Source organism: Apodemus sylvaticus, chromosome 2 (genome assembly GCF_947179515.1).
Source record: "Apodemus sylvaticus chromosome 2, mApoSyl1.1, whole genome shotgun sequence".
In the NCBI taxonomy this organism is placed as follows: domain Eukaryota; kingdom Metazoa; phylum Chordata; class Mammalia; order Rodentia; family Muridae; genus Apodemus; species Apodemus sylvaticus.
This window is the reverse complement of record NC_067473.1, coordinates 58,892,612-58,912,173: the sequence shown is the minus strand read 5'-3', so window position 1 is coordinate 58,912,173 and position 19,562 is coordinate 58,892,612. Positions and strand designations below refer to the sequence as shown.

The window sequence follows — 19,562 nt, the reverse complement described above, 5'->3', positions numbered from 1 at the left end:
CCCCATGGTTGGATCTCATGGAGGCACTTCCCCAACTGAAGCTCCTTTCTCTGATAACTCCAGCCTGTGTCACGTTGACACACAGCCAGTACAATTGACCCCCTGTCAACTTGACACACAAACTCATCACTATTAAGCCTCAACCCTTACTTTCTTATTCATCCACAAGATCTAAGTAACTGTAAAAAGTCCCACAGTCTTTACATATTAAAAGTTCAATCCCTTTAAAATGTCCAATATCTTTTAAAATTCAGTCTTTTAAAAATTCAAAGTCTCTTAACTGTGGGCTCTACGAAAATACTTTGTTCCTTCAAGAGGGAAAATATCAGGGCACAGTCACAATCAAAAGCAAAAATCAAACCCAACTCACAATCTTCTGGGCTCCTCCAAGGGCTTTAGTCACTTCTCCAGTCCTGCCCTTTGTGGCACACACCTTGTCTTCTAAGATCCAGCTGCCTGTATTCCACTGCTGCTGCTGTTCTTGGTGGTTATGTCATGGTACTGGCATCTCCAAAACACTGCTGTCTTCTGCTGTAACTAGGCTTCACCAATAGCCTCTCATAAGTTCTTTTCATGGTGCCAAGCCTCAACTCCTTTGCATGACCCCTTCAGTCCTGGGCCATCAATTGACACTGAGACTGCACCTTCACCAATGGCCTTCTGCAGCCTCTCACAGTGTCAGGCCTCAACTGCTCTCCGTGACCTCTCTTCATGCCTTCAAAACCAGTACCACCTGGGTGACTCTTACACATTATCAAGTCCATCCACAGCACAAGGTGCAACCTTGGCTATCTCTGGAACACAGCCCCTGTGCTCTCAGAAAACACTTCTCAGAAGATTTCACCTCAATGATGCTGGTCTCTTCTTAATCACCAATAATTTCTTAGCTCCAGCTAACCAGCATCAATAGTCCCAGTAAACACAAAGGTTTGCTTTAGTGGTTTTGGTATCTTGTTAATCACAGCTGATTCTTCAGTCCCAGCTAACCAAAACCACAGAATCTTCACAATCAAAACATGGCCCTGATAAGAGTCTTTAATCTTCCTTCTGAAATTTCACAAGCCAGGCCTCCATCTTCTATGCTGTTCTCAACATTATCTTTCAAGCTCCTACACAGAGCTCTTAACACGGAATAGATCATCTAACCCAAAGTTCCAAAGTTCTTCCAAAACATGGTCAGGTTGTCATAGGAATACCCCCACTATGTTGGTACCAATTTGTCTTAGTCAGGGTTTTTATTCCTACAAAAACATCATGACCAAGAAGCAAGTTTGGGAGGAAAGGGTTTATTCAGCGTACACTTCCACATAGCTGTTCATCACCAAAGGAAGTCAGGACTTGAACCAAAGCATGTCAAGAAGCAGGAACTGATGCAGAGGCCATGGGGGGGGGATGTTACTGGTTTGCTTCCCCTGGCTTGCTCAGTCTACTCTCTTATAGAACCCAGCCCAGGGATGGCATCACCCACAAGGGGCCCTCCCCCCTTGATTGCTAATTGAGAAAATGCCCCACAGTTGGATATCATGGAGGCACTTCTCATGAAGCTCCTTTCTTTGTGATAACTCCAGCCTGTGTCAAGTTGACAACACAAAACCAGCCAGTACACTTTGGTTGGTGGTTTAGTCCTAGGAGCTCTGGGGGCACCAGGTGGTTCAAATTGTTCCTCCTATGGTGCTGCAAACCCCTTCAGCTCATTGGGTCCTTTCTATAGCTCCTCCATTGGGGACCTTGTGTTCAGTTCAATAATTGGCTGGGAGTGTCCCCCTCTATTTGTCAGGCACTGGCAGAGCCTCCCAGTTGACAGCTATATCAGGCTCCTGTCAGCAAGCACTTGGCATCCACAATAGTGTCTGGGTTTTGTAACTGTATATGTATCCCTAGGAGGGGCAGACTCTGGATAGTCTTTCCCGCAGTCTCTGTTCCACACTTTGTCTCTGTATCTCCTCCTGTGGGTAATTTGTTCCCCCTTCTAAGAAGGACCAAAGTAGCTACACTTTGTTCTTCATTCTTGAGCTTCATGTGGTCTATGACTGTATCTTGGGTATTCTAAGCTTCTGGGCTAATATCCACTTATCAGTGAGTACATACCATGTGTGTTCTTTTGTGACTGGGTTACCTCACTCGAAGCAGGAGTGGGTGGATTGGTGAGCAGGGGGAGAAGGGATAGGTTAGTCTATTTTCCAGGGAGGGGGGCAGCAAAGGGGATAACATTTGAAATGTAAATGAAGAATATATCTAATAAAAAAACAAAAAAACAACAAGAAATAACAAAATAAGAATAAACCCTTAAAATTAAAAAGAAAAGAAGAAGAAGAAGAAGAAGAAGAAGAAGAAGAAGAAGAAGAAGAAGAAGAAGAAGAAGAAGAAGAAGAAGAAGAAGAAGAAGAAGAAGAAGAATCTAGCATTTGCACCAGGGAGCCAGGTGGCTCTACAGACTTCCCTGCCAGAAGAGAGTTGGTCTCCCAGGAGTACTGACACAGGCTTACAGACCCACAGGAGGGACAAGTTCCAGCCAGAGACAGCAAGACCAACTAACACCAGAGATAACCGGATGTCGTAAGGCAAGCACAAGAACCCTACCAACAGAAACCAAAACTACCTGGCAACATCAGAACCTAGTTCTCCTACCACAGCAAGTCCCAGATACCCCAACACACCAGAAAAGCAAGAGTTGGATTTTAAATCGCAACTCATGATGATGATAGAGGACTTTAAGAAGAACACAAATAACTCCCTTAAAGAAATACAGGAGAACACAGGTAAACCGGTAGAGCCCCTTAAAGAATTACAGGAAAACACAACCAAGCAGGTGAAGGAACTGAACAAAACCATCCAGGATCTAAAAATGGAAGCTGAAACAATAAAGAAATCACAAAAGGAGACAACACTGGAGATAGAAAACATTGGAGATAGCAGCCTAATTTATAATAGCCAGAAGCAGGAATGAACCCAGATGTCCCTTAACAGAGGAATGGATACAAAAAATGTGGTATATTTACATAATGAAATACTACTCAGCTATTAAAAACAATGAATTCGTGAAATTTCTAGGCAAATGGATGGAACTAGAAAATATCGTCCTGCGTGAGGTAACCCAATCACAAAAGAACGCACATGGTATGCACTCACTGATAAGTGGATATTAGCACAGAAGCTTGGAATACCCAAGATACAATTCACAGACCACATGAAGCTCAAGAAGGAAGACCAAAGTATTGATACTTTGGTCCTTCTTAGAATTGGGAACAAAATACCCACATGAGGAGATACAGAGACAAAGTATAAAGCAGAGACTGCCCTACCTGGGGTTCCATCACATATATAGTCAACAAACCCAGACACTATTATAGATGCCAACAAGCACCTGGTAATAGGAGCCTGATATAGCTATCTTCTGAGAGGCTCTGCCAGTATCTGACAAATACAGAGGTGGGTGTTCTCAGCTAACCATTGAACTGAGTACAAGGTCCCCAATGGAGGAGCTAGAGAAAGGACCCAAGGAGCTGAAGGAGCTGTCAGCCCCATAGGAGGAACAACATTATGAACCACCCAGTACCCCCCAGAGCTCCCAGGGATTAAACTACCAACCAAAGAGTACACATGGAGGGACCCATGGCTCTAGCTGCATATGTAGCAGAGGATGGCCTTGTTGGACATCAAAGGGAGGAGAGGCCCTTGGCCCTGAGAAGACTGGATGCCCCAGTATAGGAGAATACCAGGACAGGGAAGCAGGAGTGGGTGGGTTGGTGAGCAGGGGGAGGGAGGATAAGATAGGGGTTTTCGGAGGGGAAACCAGGAATGGAGATAACATTTGAAATGTAAATAAAATATCCAATAAAAAAAAAAAGAAAAAGTAAAACCTAAGGAAACTACTCAAAACCAAAACAGTTACACATTCATCAAATTGGGATAAATAGAACCAAATATATGTAAATTAATCTCTAAAGATAAAACATAATAAAAAGAAACATGAAAAATGCAACACAGCAAGATTGTAGGTATTGATCCAATTGCATAAAAATACTTATTGACTGAAGTAATTTAAAAACATATCTTCAAACTATGTAAAAAGCAAAGCACAGATATATACTGAATATACCTAAATAAAAAAATAAAGGAAGAAACTACACTCAAAATAAAATTATGGGGCCAGGCATGGTGGTTCATGCCTTTAATCTCAGCACTTGGGGAGCAGAGGCAGATGAAATTCTGAGATTTTGAGGCCAGCCTGGTGTACACAATGAGTTCCAGGCTAGTCAGTATTACATAATAAGACCTTGCCCGGCATAAAACAACAAAAAATTTGAGTGACGGGAAAAGATATAGTATAAAAAAACTTAAATGGCTATTATATTATCAAATTATTCTGCTATGGATAAAGCTACACCATCAGATCAATATATCAACAGCACAGAACAAATTGTCTAGAAACAGATTGATCACTTCAGTGTTTGGGTATGTGTACATATGTGATTTCTGGAACTGTCACTGTATAGAAACAGTCAGTGTAAATTTTTCTTTGGTATGCTTTCTTACCTTCTCAATGTGCATGCCCCTGGGAACTATTTTAATTTATAGAAACAATAAGATACTAGGCTCAGATGATGAAATATTTGTAAGGATCCCATAATTCCTGATATTACCGCTTCAGGGACAGGTTAGGACCTTGGCCCAGACTTCTGTTGAGCTTTAGCATGCAGTATCTTAAAGGCAGATAAGACTTTTTCATTTATAGAGTTCTCAGAATGTCAGTGCTGATCTTATGATTAAAGACTCTTTCCTGGAATATAATCTTAGATCTTATTGTCATTGTGGACTATATTCTTTTCTTTCAAAACTGGTAACATAAAAAAAATCACCAGACTAGGATGAAGTTGACAGAAAATCACTTGAATGTTTTTTATAAAGGTGAACTAGAGATAGAGAATAATAATTTTGCAGATAACATTACTAGATTTATATTTGAAAACATACAAAACACAATTTATTCTATATGCAACTATTTTAATGCACAGCATATTTTAAAGATGTCTTCAATAACTTAAATAGCACTAAACATTTGAATTAATATATATCCATACTTTCTAAGGCAACAGGAACTTCCTAGTTGTTTGGAAGTTCCCTCTATAGATAACAAAACAAGTCTAACTAAGGCATCAATCCAGACACCAATCATACGTTACAGCAATGTTTTAGTGTAGCTCACCATCTTCAGCGAGATAAACCACAGTGTCTTCCTTGGAATTTGGGTAAACAGGTTCTATTTCCAGTCCTGTTGGCACATACACTGGCTCAGGAACAAAAGGAGTCCAATCTGGAAAAAAAGGAGGCGTTGTTTAAATATGACTTCAAATAGATTATTAACATATGCATTCAAGTTACTAATTGGTATGTACCTACCCTAAAATTTAATGTTTTATGTAAGGCTACATTTTTACAATGGGCTTATGACAAGTAACACTTTCACACTGTAACACAACTCATGACTGGATGTACACACTGATCTGAATCACTAATTCAATACCAGTTATTTTATGCTCATCAGCTCTACAGTGCAGTTTCTATTTCTCTCTAGTCCTTCATGCAGTTTTTATTCCAGCTCTGAGTATATTGCTCATTCCACTTTTTACTTTCTTCTTCGTCTTCAGACTTTTGCTTGGTTATTCCTTAATCTTATAAACATATTTATGGTTCTTCTCTGTCCAGAAAGGGTGAATATTCTTCGATGAATTTCTGTGGGGATTAAACGGACTCTATAGATTACTTTGCGGTTAACTGTTGACTTTAAGAGAATGAGCCTTTCCAACTATGAATACACTCTCTCCGTATTAGTTACTTTTTAGTCTCTGTGATCCAACAGCTGTCTGAAACGTAAGAGGATTTCTTTGTGTATGTGGTTTCAGTGGGTTCATCCATCATGGTGGGGAAGGCACAGTAGAACAGCTCACTTCACAGCGCTGAGGACCATGGACCAGAGCAGAGGACTGGTGCTCGCATGTGCCCTCCTTTATTTCATCCTGTTCAAAAGCTCAGGCCATGGCGCTATCTGCCTTAGGTGGATCTTTCCAGGCTCAGTTAGTCCCTTCTTAAAATACCCTCTATTTCCTTAAATCTTTAAAAATCTGTATTGTTAATGCTTTATGGTTATATATAAGACTTCTTTGTTCTTTGTTGGATTTATTCCCAAGTATGTTGTTTTCTAACTTATTTTGAAACAATTGGATACATAACTTATTTTGAAATAATACAGAAAATGTGCCAGAATTGTTTCCCGAAAATACTTAGCACAGTACTAAATTCTTTCCAAATACTTGTGTACTTCTAATAAAGAAGAAATACCCCTCTACAGCCATTAATACAACCATCAAGATGATTAATTTTAGTTTGTTACTACTGTGGAATCCTTAGGGTTACAACAAAGATTTTTGTCAGTTGTAGCAGAAGCAAAAGGAACCACTTTAGAACTGCACATTGCATTTAATTATGTGTTTGATTTGTAATTTAAAATTTTGAAATATAGTCTCACTCTGTATTTCAGGCTGACCTTGAACTTAAGGATCTTCCTATCCCACCTCCTGATGCTACAATTAGAGTATGTGCCACCACGATGGACCTCATACCATGTATTTATCATCTTTCAATCTGGAATAGTTTTTCAGTAATTAACATAAGTCCAGCACTTCTGAAAAGTATAGTCATACTTCCAATTTCAGCTACGAGATGTGTAGAATAAAGGCAGAATATCACCCTTGCCCTTACAATAAAAAACAAACTAGATGAATTCCAAATTTATTGTCTCTACTACAGTTGCAGCCTGAAGTTGCAGGCTATCTAGGTATTCCAAAATCTTGGAATCTAAAAGATAAAAGCAGACCCTGAGCACCTGCCTGTCAAAATGCAGTTGACTCCACAGACTGTTAAAAGGGCATAGCCACAGGCTTTTAATATAAATCATGAGTATATGAAGCCCCTTCTTGGAGAGGGGGATATAGAATACAGAGGGTTAGTAATTGCTTCCTGGCTTCCCCCATTAACTTCTAACAGAACTCCATAAAGGTATATCATCAAATTATTTCATATAGAACAAGATACGTAATATATAACAGAACATGCATTGCATTTGGGGTAAGAATGCATAACCTTTGAGGGAAGCCATATAATATTTTTATACATTGGTTACTTATTTGTGTGTGTACTTACAGGGTGAGTGAGGAGGTCAGAGGAGAGTTTATGGTAATCCACACCATGGGTTCATGGGACTGAACTCAAGTTCTTGGTTGTGGCAACAAATGCTTTTGTACACTGAGCCATCTTGCCTGACACATGTCTCTATATATTTTCAAATTATCACACACAAATACAATCACACAATATTCTCTTTTGAGCATGTTTACAAGGTTTATCCATCCTGAAGCATATTCTTAATACCTCATTCATTTTTATGGCTAATTGGCATTTTATTATTTAGGTATACCACATTTATTTATCCATTCATCTCTTGATGAACATCTGGATTGTATTTATATTTTAGCTACTATGAATAGCACCACTAAGAACAGTTATGAGTTTTTGTTTGAACACATTTTCATTTCTTCTGGGTGTACGTTGGGGTGAAAATGCTGGCTCAAATGCTGACTGACTTTCCAAGGCTATGCCAAACTGTCCAAAGTGACTGACCAACTTTACCTTCTCTCCAGTGTCTCTTCATCCAGTCTCTTCATCCTCACCAACACTTGCTGTGAGCTGACATTTTGGTCCTAGTCATCCTAGTTCCTGTAAAGTGGTATCTCAGTGTAGCATCAATTTGCATTTCCTTGATGGCTAAGATGTTGAACATCTTTTCAGGTTTATTGGCAGTCTGCTTAAATTCCATGGAGAAATGTCTTACTGGGTCATTTGTGTGGATTTTTAAAGTGAGGCACTGATGACAGCAGTATTATCTTTAGGAGTCATTTTATTGCTATGTTCCTATAGTAGAATTATTGTATATTACATTTTCCTTCGGCCCATGAGCTAACCAGTCTCAAGTTCTTGATCACTTTAGCAGTTTCATGTATAGGTTCAATTTCATGGAGTAGGCCTTAACTCCAATAAAGAAGTGAATGGTCCCTCCCATACACATTTGAGTCATGATTTCACCGTTATAGCTTACAGGCAGGTTTCTGTTGTAGGTTGCAGGGTTTGTAGCTGGGTAATATTGATAATTACCTTTCTCTTCCAGTATCATGAAGAGTACCTCCCAGGACTAGGAATGCTAGTCAGTAGGCATGGAAATCCTAGTTAAGCATCAGCTCAGCTTCTCTATGTTCCTCGACATTGTCTTCAGCAACAGGTTGTGGAGAGCAGCCAATAACATGGCAATAGTTTCTGGTATTTTGGGAGTGCCATAGAACCCCTTTGGTCAACAACTCAAAAAAATGTAATCCATTCCCAGCATTGGAAGTTTTACTTGGAGGCACAAGATGTCTAGCTGGGGCATTGTCTCCCCTATTATTTGGTGACTCAATTTAGATTTCTTTCATATACATATATTTAAAAAAATATGGATGAGGTAACCCAGAGCTAAAATATTGTTTTCTCTTATATGTGGATGTTAGTTTTTGAGCTTTTGATATTATGTGTGCCACAAACTAAATAGCTGCAGCAGTTAGGTAGCTAGTAAAGGTCTGGAGGGAGGAGGAGATGTCCCAAGGTAGGGAACTGGAGGAATAAAGGGGAAACCATTTAGAAAGTGTTTTCACTATCTTAGTAGTTAAGTCTAATACTCTCAACGTGGATGAAATTTAATTTACTTATTTTTGTTCTTATTCTTATTTTGGTGTTATATCTAGAATCCATTTCCCCCTTTGTGTTTCTTTATATAGCCTTATAATTCTGACTTTTATATTTAGATTTTGATATAGTTTTTTATTTGGTGTTAGATGATAAGGGTCAAGTTTTATTATTCTGCATGTAGTTTATCCAGTTGTCTCAGCACATTTGTTAAAAGACTAATCTCTTACTGAATAGTTTTATGACTACTGAAATATAGGTTTATTCTGTTTTTGCTTTTTTTTTTTTTTTTAGGACAGGGTTTTCTGTGTGGCCCTGGCTGTTCTGAAATGTGCTCTGTAGGCTATCCTGGCCTCGAACTCAGGGATATGCTCATCTCTGCCTCTTGAGTGCTGATATTAAAGGCATGAGCCACCATGCACACTCAGAATTTCTGTACTTTTAATTTTATCTACTTGTCTGTCACATATGTCAATGATAAAATAGTTCCAAACTGTCAAAATAAACTGTTAGTTTACAATAAAATTTGAAAGTCCTCAATTTGGTTTTTCAAGTTTTATTTTACTTTTTGCTATTCAATGTTTGTTGAGTTTCCATATAAATTTAGGACCAATATGTCAAGTTTTACAAAGCAATTAGTTGTTATTCTAATGAGAACTGAATTGTCATCTTGTTTGATTTCTGCTGCTGTGATAAAATACCCTGACTCTTAGTAGAGGAAAGGTATACCTATCTTACAGTTCCAGAGTTCCAGGTTATTGTCTATCACTGAGGAGAAGATGAAGCAGGAACTCAGGCAGCTAGTCATATCATTGCCATATCAAGAGCAGAGAGGAATGAAAACGTAGATGTTGCTTACTTCCTAGGTTGCTATGCTCAGCTAGCTGTCTTTCCTTATACAGTCCAGAACCATCTGCCCAGAGAATGGTGCTGTCCATAGTAGGTTGGGTCTTCCCACATCAACCAGTAATGAGATAATCTCCTACAGTTTGTTGACTCATCTAGGCAATTCTTCAACTGAGTCTCCCTTTTATTTTTGATGCTACTTTAAGTGGAATTATTTTCTTGAGTTCCCTTTTTATGGCGTTCTACTTGAAGACCACTCTTGGGCATATACCCAAAGGATGCCCCACCATGCCACAGGTTCCATTATGTTCATAGCAGCCTTATTTGTGATAGCCAGAAGCTGTAAACAACCCAGATGTCCCACAACAGAAGAATGGATACAGAAGATGTAGTTCATTTACACAATGGAATACTACTCAGTCAATAAGAATGAGGACATCATAAGTTTTGCAGGCAAATGGATGGAACTAGAAAATACCCTGAGTGAGGTAACTTAGACCCAAAAGGATATGCATGGTATGTACTTACTAATAAGTGGATATTAGCCAAAAAAGTATAGAATTCCCAGAATACAATCTACAGGACTCAAAGATAAGCCGAAGGGCCCAAATGGCGATGTCTCAGTCCCACTTGGGAGGGAGAAGAAAGCAATCACAAAAGGGAGAGAGGGAGAGAGGGACCTGGTTGGGAAAGGTGACAGAGAAGAGGGGAACATGATCAGGTAGTAGGGGGTGGCAGGACTGAAGACCTGAGGTCCAGCAAAAAGGATTGAAACAGGCAACCTTGGAAGGTAGGTGGGGGGACCTTCTAGAATGTATCAGAGGCCTGGGAGGCGAGAGACTCTGAGGACTCAAAGGGAGGGACCTTAGATGAAATGAACTACAGTGCGGAGAGAAAAATCTGTACAGTCTACCTCCAGTAGAAAGACAGGGCATCAAGTGGAGGGATGGGGTTGCCATCCCACAGTTAAAAACTCTGACCCAGAATTGTTCCTGTCTAAAAGAACTGCAGGGACAAAAACAGAGAGACGAGCCTGAGGGAAAGGAGGTCCAGTGACAGGCCCAAATTAGGATCCAGCTCAGGGGGAGGCCCCAAGGCCTTACACTATGACTGATGCTGTGATGTGCTTATAAACAGGGGACTATCATGACTACCCAAGAAGCAGCTGAAAGAGTCAGATGCAGATCTTTACACCCTACCAATGGACAGAAGCTGCTGATCCCTGTGGTTGAACTAGGGAAAAGCTGGAAGAAGCTGAGGAGGAGGGTGATCCTATAGGAAAACCAGCAGTCTCAACTAACCTGGAGCCCAGGATCTCTCAGACACTAAGCCACTAACCAGGCAGCATGCACCAGCCAATATGAGACCCCCAAAACATATACAGCAGAGGACTGCCAGATCTTGACTCAATGAGAGAAGATGCACTGAACCCACAAGAGATTGGAAGCCCCAGGGATTGGGGAAGTCTGGTGGGATGGGGGTGAGGGAATCATCATGGAGATGGGGTAGGCGGGGAAGAGGTATGGAATGTGGAACAGTCAGAGGGTGGAACAGGAGGGGGATAAAAGTCTGGACTGTAAAAAAACATTAAAGAATAAATTTTGAAAAGTGAATTTGGAAGCCTCAACAACAAAGTAGGTTAAGAATGCAGAATGGTATCCCTCATGCCTGTATCTGTCTATATCTGTATCACTATCTGCACTTGTATCTCTACACCTCCATCATTTTTGTAGCTCTATCCATATTTTCAATTTTCCAAGTACCTTTAAAAAAAGATCCTTTTCCACCCTTCAGTGTGTTCTTGGTACCTTTGCTAAAAACAAACAACAAAACAAACACAAAAACAAAAAACCCTCAGTTGGTTGTAAATAGATGGCTTTCTGGATCAGTTCAGCGATTCTCCCAGTCTGCGTGTCTGACTCAAACAGAACTTGTTTTGTAGTGATCAGACTCGGGGCCCTGCATAGGAATGTGTCCCCAGTTCTACCATGTTTTACTTACTGTAACCTCATAGTTTATTTTGAAATCAAATTTTGTTATATTTTAAGCTCTGTTCTAAGACCCATTAAAAAGGTACCAATTAAATTATGGTTCATTTACTTAATGGAAGCTAATGTAATAATAATAATAAAAAAGTGTACATGAGCTAATTTGGAAAGACTTTCATAACAGACAATTGTATATACAACTGGGCTAGAGAAAAGTTCAATTTTTATCTACATGGCATGGATGTCTAGCTTTGACTCTTGGCTAAGAAAAGGATAGTAGAATTAATAGACGAAGGTGAACTGTTTAAGGTTTTAGACTGCTCTGGTAACCCCCAACACTTTATAAATGGATGCTCTTCTTTGCCAGTACAGTTAACCAAACTGTTTTAATGACATGATAGCAGAGGCAGAAAAACTTAGTTTCTGAGGCAAAGAGATTCACTGCATAGATGTTAATGTTTTAACCAAAAGAAGTCAGTGTGTGTGTATGCGCCATGCATGCACATACACACGTGTGAATTAGACTCTGGGAAGCTTGTACTGGGATGTCTTCTGGGCTACAGCACTTTCCAGGGCTCTCTGTTTTGTTGTACTGTCCCTCTGCCTTTAAATAAAAGTCATCTACAAGCAGAGCTCTGCTTAGTCTTATGCCCTGTCAAAGATTTAAACTTACTTTAAAAAGCAATTTGAAAGGAATATGGAAAATAGATGTTCTGAAATAGTAGCAAGTAGGGAAAATTTGTCAAAGTACCTAGGAACGATTTCAATTCTTCATGCATAAAGGATGGTTGGATGTTGCAGTTTAATAACCTATACAGCCTTCAAATATTGCAGGACAGTGACTGAACAACAACATGGTACAACCGCCAAATAAAGCTGTCAACATGCACAGTGTGGTCCTAGTAGCTCTAAAGTTTCTCTCATGACGGGAGATCTGGGGCAACCAATGCTGAGAAAGGCTACATCTGCACGTGTACCATGGAGCATGCACACCATCATTCAGGATGGAAGTTACCTTTGTTCAGGCTGGAAGCTGGCGTATAAAGCTCAAATTCTACTTAACATGTAAGAAACCTGATATATGGCACCAGAAAATTCAGCTATTCTTAAAAACAGGAGTGTGGTAAGAAAATATAGTCTTAAAAACAGGGGTTTGGTAAGAAAATGTATTTAGAATTATTAGAATCCAGAAATATAACTTTACTAATCTGAAAGCATAAAACTGGGAGTGTATCAAGTAACCCGAATATAGAGACTTCTCCATCCTGAGGCACTGATGTTAATCACTAAGGGCCAAATGAATGTTGAGAATGAGTGCTAGAAACACAAGAACAGGATGCACTAAGGATGAGAAAGTGAGCTGGCTAGAGAGAGGCAAAGTTGCTAAGTGGAAACAGCACGGGGTGGAGGAACCCTGGGCAGCAGTGATATCCTGAGACCTTAGGTCTCTCTTCTCTTTGGGTCTTCTGCTCTTACACTCTCACCATTCCCACAGAAGAAAACATAGAGGCCAGAGGAGAAGCAGGAGGGGTGTTTCTTCTCCACTTCATTTTCCTTCTCACTGATAAAACTATAAAATGGGGTTATGAAATAGAAGCAGGGCATAAAAACAATCTCACAAAGTTAAGATTTAGTACATGCTGGTGGATTTTTGTATATGAACAAAAAGAATGGAGCTATTAGAGGAGAGGAGAGGTTGGATGATAGAGCTGAAAGGCAAGCAGGAGATACCCTGAACTACGAGAAATATACACTGAAGACATGCCTATAAATAAAGACATGCCTGTAAATAAGTGTTTTATTAGAGTTCTACATGGTAATAGCATATGTGGGCTCTACAATCAACAATGGAGGAATAGCAGCAGGTGTAGAGCAGTGGGGATATTTGTGACTGTCTTTACATCCACTGTCTTTGACTACAGACAAGTCTATGAGTTCTTTCTAGGAGAGCAGAAAACAAATCTAAGAATGCAGACAAAGAAACAGCAACAAAAACCCACTTTAATCACGTCTTCTACAGTCCATCCATGTCTACTGAAGAAAAGAAACAGTAAGTGGTTCAGAAAAAGGTAGAGACAAAGGGAGTAAAGAAAAGAGATTGGGGACCAGGGTGGGAGAGCAGAAATGAGCACAATTGTAGTTCATGTGGACTCTGACACTTTGCCATTGTCCCAGCACAGCTGGATGTCATAGTCCTGTCTTTTGGAATTGTCTAAAACTAGTACAGATAGAGGATTTTTGTTTATTTGAAACAGGATCTAGTGATACACAATCCAGGGTAGCTTGAACTTGCAATCCTCGGACTCAGCTTCCTGTGTGCCAAAATGACAGCTATGTGCCACTATGTCCAGCTCTGGCACACATTTTAAATCTTTCTATTTAAGCACAGTGAAGTGTGAATAATCTGAGCTGAGATGTCCCTAAGTATAAAATGCGTACCAGGTTTGGATGACTTTGTGTGAAAAGAAAATGAAATATTTTTGATATCATTTAATTAAATAGAATATATTTTAAAATTAATTCCACTTTTAAACTTATATAGCTAGCAATTAATTTTTATTTAATTATTTATTTATACACGTGGCTTATATTATACTTCTGGGATGCAGTTGTTACATCATTAATGTCCTCATTAACATCAAGATTGATAAGTTTGCTATTGTCTAAATCCCCAAAACTTCTAAAAACATACCAATATGCTGAACTTTTTCATCAATGACCTCACAGTGGTATGGCCACCGTGTTGGACTCAGTGGACCAGAAGAAGAGACACCATATAAATCTCGGGGTTCTCGAAGGCGTGGTACCCATCTTCCTAGTTGATACTCCAATAAAATCTGTGTAGTCCGAGGGAAGAATGGGTCACCAATAGAATCAGCTGAAAAAATATTCAAATATAGTCATGAGGAGACCAGAAGGAAAACACCAATTCCTATATGTATCATACAGTTCTTTTCCTTTTAACCTACTTAATTTATGCATATTTATATCATATCATATATGATATAAATGTTTACTAAACTTAAAAGTTTGCTGGCCAATGCAATACTATTTTACAATGATTTCTTACCAATACTTACAAAATGTCTGTTTCTTACAGCTTTCCTAACAAATCATCCAAATTTGACTTTTAAATGTGTGTGTGTGTGTGTGTGTGTGTGTAAGAGCCCATGGAGGCCAGAGGGTAACCTTTAATGTCATCCTCAAGAACACTGTTTATTTACCTCCATTGAGACTGGGTCTCTTGCTGGCCTAGAGTTCACTAATTAGGCTGGACTGGCTATCCAGCCCTACAGCTCTTCCTGCCCCATAGACATCTCCAGTGCTGGGATCATAAGTACAAGCACTATGGAGACGTTGTTATTGCTTGAACTCATGCCCTCATGCTTGTGAGGCAAGCTCTTCACCTAACCATCTATTTCCCCTCGCCCTATATTTGACTTCTTAACCACATTAATTGTCCAATGAATTAAATACAGCCACTGACTATAAATAACTTCACCACTTATTGAAATGGTATTCCTAAAGGTTGCTAGTGATCTCTTAGTCACAAGTTTTTTACCGTGTGACCCAACCCTAGGAGTGTGGTTCATACAGTTATTATGGGTATATACAAACCATCACAGCCCCCATAGACTCATGTGTTTGAGCAAGCCTATGGGGGGGCCAGGGAGTGGAGTGTGCTGGTTTGTATATGCTTGGCCCATCCAGTGGCATTATTAAGAGGTGTGGCCTTGTTAAAGTAGGTGTGTCACTGTGGGCATAGGCTTTAATACCCTAGTCCTAGTTGCTTGGAAGTCAGTCTTCTCATAGCAGCCTTCAGATGAAGATGTAGAACTCTCAGATCCTCCTACACTATGTCTGTCTGGATGCTGCCATGTTCCCACCTTGATGATAATCAACTGAACCTCTGAACCCATAAGCCAGCCAATTAAATGTTGTCTAAGAGTTGTCTTGGTCATGGTGTCTGTTCACAGCAGTAGAATCCTAACTAAGATAGCAGTACATGACCCTTTGTCAGTGTTAATTGTATGGCATCAGTTTGATGTGAAATTCCTTACAAGTTTATTTTCCTTCCTTTATATGAACTAACCTATAGGAACTTTCAACTAGGAGCCAAGTAAGTTCTCTACTCCATTTTAAGCACTCAAATCTTTTATTTGCTTTGCTTATGCACTCATTCTTTAAATCTTCTCTTCATGTGGGCTTAGGTGGTGTTCCCAAACTCCCAGTTTGAGGCACCCAATCTGTGAACTGTTGTTGCTCAAATCAACTCCTTAAATGCCTCAAACTTATATTTTAACAGACGTCACCCAAATTGGATCACCTTAAACATATGACTGTGGCTTTATTTATTATATATCACAGATAAATATCTACACTGGTACTTTAGCATTATTTTGATATGGCTATCAGAGTTTACTTGTGGCCCTTTATTAATTATATCTTTACTTATAAAAGCTTTCCCTAAAGTGCCAAGTACAATATATATGTTGAACACAATGTGTTGTGATTTATTTAGTAAGTTTTCTATTGTTGGATAGTCAGATTGTTTTTAACTTTTGATTCAATTGGAGAAAGGAGTCAGAAGAAATAATTGTCCTAACCTATATCAAAATATCACATTTAAAGCTTTATTTTAAAACATTAACAGTGACTCATGAGTCTGGGGATGGAAAGGTGGGATTTAGTACATGATATAATTAATATGTCAATGATAAAGGTGATATTTTTGAAATAGTGACAAAAATGGATACATTTCAACTAGTAATGTCACAGAGCAACAAATGACACTATAACTATTTATAAATTAGAAGACAACCCCTACTCATGAGAGAAACTAAATATCAAAATTAAGATTAACATAGAGAAGTACTTATTTTTTTTGATGCTTATACACATGACCTTGGGTAGAGGTCTTTGTAATTTTAATAAGACAAAAATGAAGAGCCATAAATGAATACTGATAAACCCAACCACATCAAAAATAATTTTAAATGACAGAAGCAACATAAGAAAAATCTAAGAATCCTGAATGGACAACTCAGAAAAAGAAGAACCATAAATAGATAATAAACCTTTAAAGACAACTCTCAATTTCTCTAGCAAAATATCAGTTAAAACAAGGGGTTACATCATCCCATCTTCCATTAGACGGCAAAGCTAAAACAGAACAAAATAAACAAACATCGAGCAGCAGGGAAGCATCCACAGAATAGCACTATATAATTTCTAGTAGTATAGATATACATATACCTATATACACACATATACTACATATATGTATATACACATATATACAGGCTTATAAAGAGAAAATTTTAGAAAGATACATACTATGCTGGATGGTTTTTGTCAACTCAACACAAACCTAGACATATCTGGGAAGATGGAATCCCGAGGAAATGCCTCCACAACACTGGTAAGTAAGCAAGTCTGTGGAGCTTTTTCTTGATTAATGACTGGTGGAAGAGGGCCCAGCTTACTGGTGGAGTTGCCGTGACTGGGTCAGTGGTCCTAGACGGTGTAAGAGAGCGAGCTCAGCAAGCCAGTCAGCAGCATTCCTCCATGGCTTCTGCTTGGTTACTGCTCCAGCGCAGTTCCTGGAAGTCCTCCCTGACTTCACTTAGTAATGGAGGGTGACTAATAATAATAAGATGAAACACACCCTCTCCTCGCCAAGCTGCTTTTGGTTATAGTATTGTGCCACAGCAACAGAGAGTCTAATGATGACACATATGAACTTAAGAGCAGCAATTATCTTAAAAGTGGTTTGTTTACGATGGTGGTAACACAGAAAAGAAAAAGGCTTTAGCATCCATAATGGACTGCGTTAGATTTGTAAATATTTACTGGAAATATTTTAGAATTTGATTTGATAATATAACTGTAAATATATGTATTTTAAAAATCTAGTATACATCATTATATACCACATATATTTGCAAATAAATAATCTTATTAAAATCTATTTACGCAACAATAAATCACTGAACATACATATATTTCACATGCATTTAGGTCTTTAAAAAACAGTCCTGTGTTTTAAATAAAATGAAAAGGTAACTCCATATGTTAAAGAGTCCTTCACAAAGGAACTACTACTTTCTTTCATTATTTTCTAATATTGACCTGGTTTACTTAAAACTGACCTAAAAAGTTCAAATTCCAAAGTGGTTATATTTCTTTCTCCCTACCCACCAGAATAATCACTATTTTACTAAATCTGCATTTTTTTTCAGTTTCCTTATCCTACTTTTTATCCACTAAAAGTTTCATGATAAAAATGGAGGGAAAAACATATAGATGAGTTCAAACCTGCTAGCAGTGTACACCGATGAATATCATCACTTACAAATTTCATGAATGAATCCTCATCCTGAAACAAAAGAATTTTAAAATTTAAGAACCAATAATAACAAAATCTAGGGTTTTATTTAACATCTACCTTACTCCTTGTGATTGTCCTTAATCTTTAATAAATGGAAGATTCCATGATTATTTGGGAAGCAGTAGCTCCAACACAAGGAACCTTAACATTTGCATCTTTAATTCTCCTCTTCCACAGGTGTGGTGGTTTGAATATGCTTGGCCCAAGGAGTGGCACTTTAGGTGGGGTCTTGCTGAAGTAGGTGTGGCCTTGCTGGATGAAGTGTGTCACTTGGGTTTTAAGACCCTTTTCCTAGCTTCCTGGAAGTCAGTCTTCAGTTTGCCTGTGGAACGCGATACAGAACTCTCAGCATCTCCTGTATTGTGCCATGCCTGCCTGGATGCTGTCATGCTCCTGCCTTGATGAAAATGGACTGAACCTCTGAACCTGTAAACCAGCCTCAGTGTAATGTTGTTCTTATAAGAGTTGCGTTGGTCATGGAGTCTCTTCACAGCAGTAAACCCTAGCTAAGACAATAGGGTATGGCCATGATAATAACTACAAAGGAGGAGTAAAGTTTAAAGGTTCTTGAACACTTGGGAAACAACTGGTGAATAAGAACACAGAAAGCTATAGACTTAGAGGGCTATGTATCATTTTAGAGAGATTTTGGAACTTTAAACATATTGTAATTTATACTTTTAAAAGAAATCTCTTAGAACAGGATATAAGAACAGACACAATATTTTCAAACACTATTATCCTTCCCCCTCTTTTTTTCTACCACCCACATCCTTTCCTTCTGGCATTGGAGAGTCACATTACTGTACTGTGGTGAGGCACAAGAACCCTGGCTGGAACACCAGGGGTTTGAGTATGGTGCTTATTATGTTGCAGCAATTCACACATAAGGAAGGAAGTAGATATGGTTGTAAAAGTAAAATTCTAATCACTACATACACACATTTTAATAAAATCCAGAATAATCTTACCCAACATTTTCTCAAGAAAAATCCTTTCCCATTTAAAAAAATGTTTTTAATTGAAATAGAATTAGATCATTTTGCCCCTCCCATTTCTCTTGCCAATTCTTCCTGTTCTCCCTCCTCACTTTCAAGTTGATAGCCTCTTTAAGAAAAATCAATTCTTTTTCTCCCTTTCTAGACAAGGCATATTATACAATAAGTTTTTCAGTTATTTTCTAACTTCCGTGACAAAAATAGACATCATCTGTTTTATTTTTACATCAAATTAATTCTACAATGTTTTAATTGGGAATATATGTTTTATACTACATTTTATAGCAAATTATGTAAAGTAAAAGAGAAAGATATACCAATTCATCTTCATCGTCATCACTGATACTTCTATCTGAATAGTCTTCCTCTTCTGAATCTTCTGACATCTCTTCTAGTGTCTTCCTTGAAATTTCTTTTATTATGTGGATAGGCTGTAAAATTTCTAAGGAAATTATTTAATAGCTTTTTTTTAAAGCAAAGGTGTGCACGTTCTGTATTAAATGAATACTATAAAACCTATCCAACTGTATTTAATTAACAGTAACAAATCTCTGAAAACTAAACTAG

At 38.5% G+C, this 19,562-nt stretch overlaps 1 protein-coding gene across 2 annotated transcripts in view; it reads right to left on the bottom strand.

Moving 5' to 3' along the window:
- Positions 1-19,562, bottom strand: part of Agbl3 (AGBL carboxypeptidase 3) — an 80,555-nt gene that overhangs the window by 59,432 nt on the left and 1,561 nt on the right. For both annotated transcript variants that reach the window (XM_052173414.1, XM_052173413.1), the window contains exons 2-5: positions 19,313-19,437; positions 17,925-17,985; positions 14,299-14,484; positions 5,207-5,314 (exon numbers count right to left, since the gene is read on the bottom strand). In XM_052173414.1, the coding sequence (XP_052029374.1) occupies positions 5,207-5,314; positions 14,299-14,484; positions 17,925-17,985; positions 19,313-19,381 (424 nt within the window). In that variant the 5' untranslated portion in view covers positions 19,382-19,437. The remainder of the gene's footprint in view (positions 1-5,206; positions 5,315-14,298; positions 14,485-17,924; positions 17,986-19,312; positions 19,438-19,562) is intronic.